The 10,199-nt window shown below is 40.7% G+C and overlaps 1 protein-coding gene across 2 annotated transcripts in view; it reads left to right on the top strand.

Moving 5' to 3' along the window:
- The first annotated feature begins 921 nt into the window (after window positions 1-921).
- UBL3 (ubiquitin like 3) overlaps window positions 922-10,199 on the top strand; it is a 41,919-nt gene continuing 32,641 nt past the window's right edge. Inside the window, exon 1 of one of the 2 annotated variants that reach the window (XM_033146431.1) lies at window positions 922-2,223. In XM_033146431.1, coding sequence (XP_033002322.1) covers window positions 2,197-2,223 — 27 coding nt within the window. In that variant the 5' untranslated portion in view covers window positions 922-2,196. The remainder of the gene's footprint in view (window positions 2,224-10,199) is intronic. The other variant, XM_033146432.1, reaches the window with a different exon arrangement.

Genomic DNA, 10,199 nt, shown 5'->3' with positions numbered 1-10,199 from the left:
TGAATAACAAGTATTTGCCCTACTTCCTGGATGATCTTGATTTTTAGATCCACACCCAAAAGTAGAACATACTATATTCAGGATGAAGAATTGTTGGCCTCGGACTTACCTGCACCTGAAACTTGAGCTGATTTTATGGCACAGGAAGAGATTGGATACAAATGGCGTTATGTCACTTACCAAAAATTAGGATTCATATAAAATATATCCTTGGCGCGCTTACAGCTGTGTAATAATATCCAGCAGCTTCAGGTGCCCTCCAAAAGGGCCATTTCTAAAAGCAAATACTGTACACGAAGATATGTCGGCGTGACGTTTCGTTCCTGCCACTGCTTTGTACTTACGGTGCGTGTGATGATGACCTTTGCTCCATTTCTTTTCAGTTTGGTTTCCGCAGTCGTCGATCTCCCCTCCTTTATAAATAACAGCCCAAGAACCAGTTCCATCTAGAGTCCGGCGACACATTTATTTAAACCTGGATTAAACTGAAGTACAGTATTGGGGGGGGGGGGCTGGCATACATATTGGGGGGGGGGACCACTTTGGGTGCGAGGAGAAAGGGAAAGCGCCAAGTCACGAGCCAGTCGTGCGAAACCCCCTCCTCCAGCAGCGCCATAGGCCAGCTTGCCTTTTCAGCAGCGGGTAGTTCCCCGTTCCCTTAGCAACAGTTGCTGGAGGCGGGGCTGCTATAACAACAAGCAGCTGCCAAAGCAAAAAAGCTCTGCGTCACACCGCCGCTTTTTGTGAGGGGAGGGGCGCGTGAGGGTGGTGGAGCAGGAGGAGACCCTTGCTGCGCCTTTTCGAACTACAGCCCCCATGATGTCTTGCGTGCGGCGCCTGCGCGGATCTGCGCCCTGACGCGGCTCCGCAAAAGAGCAAGGGGCGGAGCCGGAGTGTGTCTGTGTGTGCGGAGGGGGGGGGGACTGGGGGATGGGGGCGCTGCCAGGTCCGTCTTTCCCCTGCCGTGTCCCCTTTTCTCAGCTCGGCGCAGACGCCATGTTGGTTTGAAAGGAAGATGACAAGAGGCGGCTGCGGGAGCGGCGGCGGCGGCGGGCGGCGAAGGGTAGCCGAGAGCGGCTCTCTCTGAGGGGCGGGGAGGGGTGGAAAAGAGAAGCCGAACTATTTCGCTCTTCGCCCCTCTTTTCCTCAGAAGCGCCGGCTTCCGAGGGAGGAAAGAGAAGGGCGAGCAGCCCCGCCGCGTCAGCTGAGGGGGGTTTCCGTTAACCGCCTGCTGCCGAGGGAGCCCCTGGAGGACGGCGAGGAAGAGGCGGCGAAGGGTCTAGCGAGAGAGGAGCGGCGGCGGCGGCGATGAGGAGAACAGAGACCTGAGGAAGGAGAGGCGGAGGGGGCGGCGAGTGCCGCCGCTGCTGCTGCTGGAAGAGGCGACTGCAGTTTAAATCCCCCCTTGAGCTGCTGCCGCCGCCGCTGCAGTTTGAGGGGGGAGAGTGTCGTTTCTTTTGACGCCCCCCTCCTTTCTCCCCACCTTCGCCCTCCTTCCCCGTTCGTGTGTTTTGTTCTGGTTGTTTGTTTATTTTTTGCAAAAAAGAACAAACGTCTAAAGGGAACCGAGAGGACCGAGAAGAACCCGCCCCAGTCTCTCCCTCAGCCTTCCTTCACTTGGAGAGAATCGGTGGGTGGAAACGGAAAAAAAACCCCAGCAACACCCCCCAACAACTTCTGCTCCAGGGAAAGAGGAAGGTCGCCTTACTTCTCTCTCTGCTCGGAGTGCCTGCCTGCCTGCCTGCCTGCCTGTCGCTCGTTTTAATGAGGAGGTGACTCGGGCGCAGAACTATCCTCTGAATCATCCTCGTCATTCATTATTGGTCTAGGCTGGAGAGGAAGAGCGAGAGGGGGAAGAGAGAAAAAGCCTGTACACAATTCATGCCCTTGTGTATTTCTTTCTGGTCTACCTGGCACCGCTGGTGTTGGTGTTTGTGCTGCTGACGACAAGGATCTGCTGCCATCTCTGGTTTCCCTGGTGTTTCCGACCGAGCCTTTCAACACCAGTTCCTCTTTGGATTTTGATCCCCTCTATCCACAGTTTCCTTGCCGTAGTTTAGGCGAAAATAAATCTCAGAACTTAACAGACGCACACCAAAGATTGGTTACCTGGAAGATCGTCTTGGCTGGCTTTCTTTTTTCTAAAAAAAAGAAATATTATTCTGTACTTTCTGAAACCATCAGGGTAATATCAAGATGTCTAGCAGTGTTCCATCTGATATGGTAAGTTCACGTTGACTTTGCTTTCAGAATTATAGTGGGGAACTGAGGTGCCCTTTTGGAGCAAGATAGATGTGAGAGTGAGACCCATCTCTGTTGTACTAGAGTGAATTATCAGTTTCATTACTGTATTTGACTTTTTAAAATGTTTTAGATTCTAGCATGGGGGAAAATAGGATACAACATGAAATGAAACTACTTTTTTGTCTGCACTTAAAGCTAGTTTTAAATCCTGCCATTTTCTTTCAACTTCCCTTCATTCTTTTTTAGTACTTGGCTGAAATGGGTTAATACTGTATTCTTTAACAGTTCCAGAAGGCCATCATTAGACATTGTATCTTGGGGGCAAGAGTTCTTTACACTCCAGCACTTCTTATGCCAGGCCCATTTTTGAATTGATATTGGACACCCTATTTCAGTAAAGTGTCATGCCAGTAACCTATCTGGACTGTTTTGAAATGGGGACAAAAGCAGGGAAGAATATAGATTTGAGAGGGGACTACCTACATGTATACTAAGAACAAACAAGTCTGCATCTGTGAATTATTTTGAAATGGAGATAAAGTTAACTTGATTGTTCCTTTATGTTCTGCATATGTGTTTTTTCTTATGCATGAGTAAATTTTGTCATATGTCCTAACTATATATGTCATGCCATTTAAAGATAAACAGTTATTGTTTCTGAGCCCTAATCTGCCATTCATGCTCTGTATATGTGTCTAAACAAAATTCCTTCCAGTAGCACCTTAGAGACCAACTAAGTTAGTTCTTGGTATGAGCTTTCGTGAGCATGCACACTTCTTCAGATATATGTGTCTAATTAAGCTTTCAGGGCCACAGTCTATGCTTGGCATTAAGATGGTCGTTTTTGGCTCTGCATAACAGGAAAACAGTAATTTGTGACAAAGGCACTACTTTAATAACGTTCATCTGTAGCTTAATAAAGCATTTTGCTCCAAGTAACTATGGCAAAATATTGGGGAAGGGAAATCACAAACAATAGAAAGCATATTGTTGATTCTCATGTGCTAATCCTTTTATTTGATGCTTTTCTTTTGGGCTTGAAGCAGATTCTTGGCTCTGATTGATTTCCTTCTGATATCTGTTTCAAAGCATTTTTAAAAATGTCTTCGTAATAAAACAACAATAAAATAATCACTAAAAGCTGTAGCTATGATCCAGTCAAGAAAAAGAACCTTTTAGGCTGCAGTCTGGTACACTCTTACCTGGGAGTACGGTAATTCTCATTGACATAAATGGGATTTGTTTCATAGTGGACAAACACTGATAACGTTGGGAAAGTTTAAATTTAACTTCCATTGAAATCATTGGAACTTATATGTACTTAATGTGGACTGAATGCCATATGGGTTTGCTAATACATCATCATCAGTAAAATCTAGTTTTGGAACAAACATTAATTCTGTTTTGTTGACTTCAACTGTTTTGTTGACTTCTGCTGAAGGCTCTGAGCTTTCAGTATGGACTGTGTATCTTAATAAATAGGTTGGTGGTCAATTTGGTCAATGGTATGAGAACAACAAATTGCCTTTTTTTAAATCTGTTGCACTTCCTGGTTCTCAAACTTAAAAACGCTTTCTGGTTTTTGAAGCAGTTTTTTTGGGGGGGGTGGGTGGGTGGGTTTGCAGCTTTTGTAATTCTGCAGAGATGCACATCAAGTATACTTAATTGGATAGCCAGACTGTAAAATATAGGAATTTTTTTCAGAAAGGACATAGAAAGAACCTTTGAAACAGAATACTAATTCAAATATTACTCTCATTGCACAAGCTGATATTGAAATTAGAAGTTCAAATTCTACAATGAAGTGATTGCTTCTAGGCTTTCTCTTTGAAGCTTGGAACTTTAGTAGTTTACATTTCCATAGCTTCAGCCAATGAATGGTTGGAATGCAGGTGATAGTCTTTCTCTGTTAGTTGCAGTGGAAGGAAGTGTCATAACCAAGGTTACATCACACTCAGAGAGCTCCTGCCTTATAAAATCTCATTGCTTTTATCATATGAGGAAATGTAAAGCAATTGTTAAAACAGTTTTTGAAACCTACATATTTTCAGGCTTGGGTAAGAGTAATTTAGTACAGATATGTGAAATAAAACAGGGAAATTCATATCATGGTATACTAACAGGTTTTTTTTTCATATAAAAGGAGGGAAAGCAGCTTGAGATCATAAAGGTTATATGGATGACCCAATCAACACATGCACACACATAGACATAAATGACCATTACAGAACATAGGAAACTGCCTTACACTAAGTCAGACTTGGTCCATCTAGCTCAGTTTTGTCTACACTGATGGGCAGTAGATTTCAGACAGGATTCCATCTCAGCTGTACCTGGAGATGCTGGGGATTGAACCTGTGACCTTCTGCACATAAAGCAATTGTTTTACCATAGTGCTTATGTCACTTCCCCATGACGTGATGTCAGAGGTTGTTGTTGGGCACCAAATAAGTTCATCTAAACAAATTGTGGTGGATGGTGCTTCACACTTCTACTACTCTATCCCCTCATTTAATATGTAATTGTAGTGATGGACTCTTAATAATTTTGCTTAAAAATAAGTGGGCATGGCTTTGGTATGTTGAAATCTTTGATCTTTCTTTTCAGTCATGTTTGACTTCCTCCTTCAACTGCAGTCATTTATTTAGCTAAATATTTCAAAACATTAGTCCTACAGTGATTAACGTAATCCTCTATCATTTACATTTCATTTACATATCGTGATTGCTGTAAACTAAATTCCAGACATACCTAATATGTGGTGTATTGTTGATGTAGCAAGAGGATGTTGATAAAAGATAGGAGCCTAACAAAACTTGAATTGATTCCATTTAAAGTTCCCTGAACTTCATTATTGTGTCTGCACATTTATACTGAAAGACAGTTACATTTTCTCAATGGAGGCATGCTTCCAACGACTAAAAGGAAACTGCCAGCATCTTTACCCAAATACCATGCAAATTATAGTTTTATCTGCAGTACTGTGGTGTCTAGAGAAGTGTGTTGGGTGCTAATTTATTGGTGTCAAAGATAGGCAATAGGAAGAAATCTTTATTTCAGTGGTCTTGATGAATTAACTATTAATTCTTAAAATGTGAGTGGGGTGCTATAAACATAGGTATTATCTGTAGCCCCCTCCCCTTGTCAGTAATCTGTAAGCCTCACTCACCTTCAGAGCGAAATGAGCAGAACTATGACCAGCTGCTAAATTGATGAGGTAGCTGGATGTATGCTATGTAGTTCATATGTGGCAAGAAAATCCTTCATATCTGGGCTGTCATTTATAAAGGTTTGGGGGAAGATTTAGGGATAGAATGTATGGTTTAAGATTGTTCATATTGTCTATTAGTACTTAAAAGTGCTGCAATTATGAAATTTAAAGATTTCATACAAAAGCACCTAGAATACAAATGCTTGTATATGAAGATTGAAATTGCATCTTTGTCAACTTCAGTTATTTTACCCAGCACTAATTATTTTTGGCATAGTGTTATTTTTTGGACTCATTGAAGAGGAAGCATTAAAAGATGAATTGAAATAATAAATGTAATGGTTTTATAGCAAGTGACTAGTATATATTATTTATCACTTATTTGAAAATGGAACCAAAGTCCATCTAATCCAGCATCCTGTTTTTCACTATGACTTACAAAATGCTTATGGAAAACCAGGGCATGAAAGCAGTAGTCCTCCCCTGATGTCGCTGAAGAGAAATTTGTTCTTAATGGCATACTGTCCCATAACTTAGTTTCTGTTTAGACCTATCCTTCATGGGTTTCTTAGCCACTTTTAAACCCTTCTAAGCTAGTGGCACAACATCTAGGTAGTGAATTCCATAACTACAATAATTTGTGGTGGTGGTGGTGAATTTAATAACTACAGTAATGTTGTTGTTGTTGTTGTTGTTGTTGTTGTTGTTGTTGTTTGAAGTGCTTCCATTTGTAGTATCTTTCCTTTTGCCCATCAATTTGATTTGGTGACCCTGAGATTGGGAGAATTCTCTGTAAATTTATAAACTCATGTCATCCCTTGTATCTTTTTTGTTAAGCTAAAAAGCTTGAAGTGCTTGAGCTTTTTCTCATATGGAAGGTCCTCTGATTTCTTACTTGGCTAGTTACAAAACACTGCTCAGTGCTATAACAATGATTTCCTCTCAGTCATAATTTTCTCAAACATGATAAGAGAGGGATTTGTAATTTGCCACTACTTTGTTAGCTTAACATTATATGTTATAAATTTTACTTTCTTACCCCCACTTCTTTTGCTCTTATTCCCTAAATCTTTAAGCAAATTACTGTCAAACTGTGATAAAGCTACTAGAATTGCTGGTCTGCTGTAGTTTGCAAAATAGCCTAAATATCAAAGTTATAGTTAATTTGGATAAACTAGATGTGCTTATGTATGTGGTTAGCAACACTTTTGAAAGCCAGTGTGGTGTAATGGTTAATGTTTGGCTAGGGCAGGAGAGACCAGCTATTTCAGACCCATATTTCAGAAATTTACCAGGTGACTATGAGTCAGTCACTGGTTATTAAATCATACTTTAAAAAACAAACAAATCCACAATTAATTTTCAAGTTGCTTCACAGATAGATGATCAAGCAAAGTTTGTCTTATTTCTCACTGACTCCTCATAGCCTGACCAATATTCTGAACTCCTTGTGGCACCCTGTGACTGGCATTTCCTCACTGTGTTATTATTTCCCTTACCACTGGCCAGCTGTAAGAGTGAGGAAATCTCAGAGTTCTTCACCAACTCTTTGCAATAGCCCAGCATTTCCACATTGCCCCCTGTTTCTCTATCAAAGGCTCTCAAAATTCATTGTGGCCAAGAGTTTATTAACCTTTTCCTACCACTGTTCTGCTGTATCCATTATTGCCTTATCACATCTCCCACCACCCCCACCTCCATAACTTTGCTCTGTCTTGGAACTGTAACTGTTTTAAGGAGCAGTAACACATTTCTCAGCCATCCATTTTCCCATCCATACTTCACCCATTGGGCAAAACATCCCTACTTTACTAAACAGTTACAGTGCACAGCAGTTGAAGGAAGAGGTATCTTGTGTGTTTGATAATGCAATAAGAGGGGAGTTGTGGGTGGGGTTGTCAAGTGGATATGGTGTAATTCAGCAATGAGGGCGTCACTGGGTGATTCTAAATCAGTAGTGGTATCTGTGGAAAATGGAGGCAATGAGAGCATAGAGCCAGAATCTACAGCCATTCTTGACAAGGCTTGATTAAGTGAAACTCTGTAATTGGCCCCCTTCTGGCTGGGACGGAAGGAATATTCAAAGAAATGGCATATGTGTACTGTTCATTGGTTAAGCAGACTACTTTATATGGACTTTGGTTTGGGGTAGAGTGGAGCTAGGATGGAGCTATCCAGATGAAGCTGGCCAAAATTTAGAAATCTAGGCAATAGATACACTTTCATTACATTAAGTTATGTGTATGAGAAACTTTGCTTTTGACTAACCTCTAAGTTATCTTTTATTGAGGGATGTATATGAATTTTTCATTTTTAGATTTTCCTAGTAATCAAGGTGTCTTGGGTTATATAGGTATATCAGATTTGAGGGTTTTAGTTAATTGGGAGAACACAGACAAATTTTGGTAACAGAGGTCTAGGTTTTGTTTTTTATATCACAAATACTGATGAATATTCATGCAAAATAAAGCTCTGCATTAAACTTTTTAAAACAGTCCCCGTTCATTACCTATAATCAATTCAGATTAGAAATAATTAAAATCCAATTCAACTACTGTGAAATAAGCACTTTTCCATTTTAGTTTACTTCTTTTTAGGGTTGGATACTTCTGCTCTTTTTGCACAAGCAGAAGGCATTTCTACGCATACAAAAAATAACATTTTTTGCTGATCTTGCTTAATGGCTACAGTCCTTCTGTAGCAATTTTGTTTCAGTGAGTTTCCCAACCTTAGAGTATATATTTAGGTGCAAGGGATGCTGAAAAGACAAATTTGGTGAGCAGCATAGATGTTAGCATAGGAGCCAAATCCTAGGGGCCTAGGTCCCTTTGGCCCCCCAATAAAATATTTGAGGGGGCCTGGGCTCCCCAAAGTTTATGGGCATTGCCATTCAAATGGTGTGTGTGTGTTTGTGTGTGTGTGTGTGTGTGATGTCTTGTGATTGATTATATGGGGCAGGCCTTACCTGCCCCCCATATTTCATTCAAGTTTATACCCCTGAATGCTAGCATTCAAGCCTATTGTGTCTTAAAATTATTTCAACAACTTTTCTTACTGCATTCTGAAAGGCCAAATTTTAATGAACTTGTGAATCTCTCCAATAAAACATTGCTAACTTAAGATAATACTTTTTTTAAGCCACCAGACAAACTGTAGCACTCAGCTGATTTCTTTTGTTTCAGTGGGTGATTCTATGCCAGTTCCATCTCCATTTCTGTGTTTTGGGCCCATCTCCATTTCCACTTGATGACATCAGGCCCGATCTGACCCCAGTTGTTATACCAGCTTCAGGATGCTCTCCCCCTTTGCATTGTGCCCTGACTGGCATAAGGGACCGGGCTGCAGATGTGGCAGTGGATATGCTGCTGGGTCATTTCCCAATGCTGATCAGCTAGGGTTTGGATTGCTTTGCCAATCACTAGAATGTGTTAATTAACAGGGAAAATAGAGCATTCTTTGTCAACAGCTTAGAGGTTTTATTTACAATTGAGTGGTACATAAATTTTGTTCAGTAAATTTACAATATCTAGGCATCTATACTTTATATAAAATAGAATTTGTGTTTCCCTGATATATATATCATAGAATCATAGAATCATAGAGTTGGAAGAGACCACAAGGGCCATCCAGTCCAACCCCAGGGCCATCCAGTCCAACTAAGATATATAAGATATATATATATCTTAGTTAAAGGGTAACTTTGGTCATTGTATGAGTGAAGCAACAGTGCTTTTGGAATGTTAACTAGAAGAGACTTCAGTCTCTCACTATGTATATTCTTGTTAAACTGCTTAGATGTCACACATAACTTCTTATATTTATTACAGACTTCTGAGTTCCCTAGGCTGTTCTTAAAACCTAGTAAATCTCATCTTTCCTCTTCCTCTCTCCTTTCCTTTTATTAATAGTCTGGAACAGAAATACAAGTTTTCCTGTACAGAAACAACTAAGGGCACGTAACTTTCTAGAGGGAAGAACTACTAGTTATTTAACAGAGCTATTTATTTTTAGGAGGTGAATATGAAGCATACTGGGTTAGAACCAAAATGACAGCACAGGTGTATTCATGTTTACCCAGAAGTAAGTGCTACTTCAGTGGGGTTTACTTTGAGGTAAGTGAGTATAGGGTTGCAGCCACAATCATTCTTTAATTGACCCATGACTAAGCATGGATCCTCCAACTCATTGTCTGTAACTAAATATTCATAATTTGAAGATACAGTACAAAATACAGTACTCTGGCTGAGGGAACTGAGCAGACAATCTTGCCAATTGCAGAGCTTGCTGAACATGGCTGCCAGTCTGACTCTGACTTTGATTTGACTCCACTGGATCACCTGGCTGAAGGAGCAACTTGTGCAGAGTTTATTCTTGCAGAATGTTTTTTAAAATGTATGCAAGGGCAAGTATCAGTAATTTGTTTCATTCAAAGATGTTTTCAGGTAGACCTGGAAATATCTGAAAAGGTTCAAAATATAAAATCATATCTTGGTGTATTTTTGTTTTTCTAGAGGCCTTGTGCACCTTGGCCAATCTAGTTCAGTTTGTTGGGCCTACTTCCTGTCAGTCTAAGAGTCTCTAACCTTTAGCTACAGCTACTGTAAATTGAGAGAAACTGGGTTGGAGAAGGAAGGATGAGAACCCTGCAAGCACTGAAGAAAGAGTTGGGGCCAGGGGCCTATCCAGTTATATTTTTCTAAACTGAGAGAGAACTAACAGTGAAACATTACTGTATGAACCTAGC

The sequence above is a fragment of the Lacerta agilis genome, chromosome 4 (genome assembly GCF_009819535.1).
Source record: "Lacerta agilis isolate rLacAgi1 chromosome 4, rLacAgi1.pri, whole genome shotgun sequence".
Taxonomy (NCBI): domain Eukaryota; kingdom Metazoa; phylum Chordata; class Lepidosauria; order Squamata; family Lacertidae; genus Lacerta; species Lacerta agilis.
The sequence above is the reverse complement of the archived record's forward strand: the minus strand, read 5'-3'. Positions and strand labels throughout refer to the sequence as shown.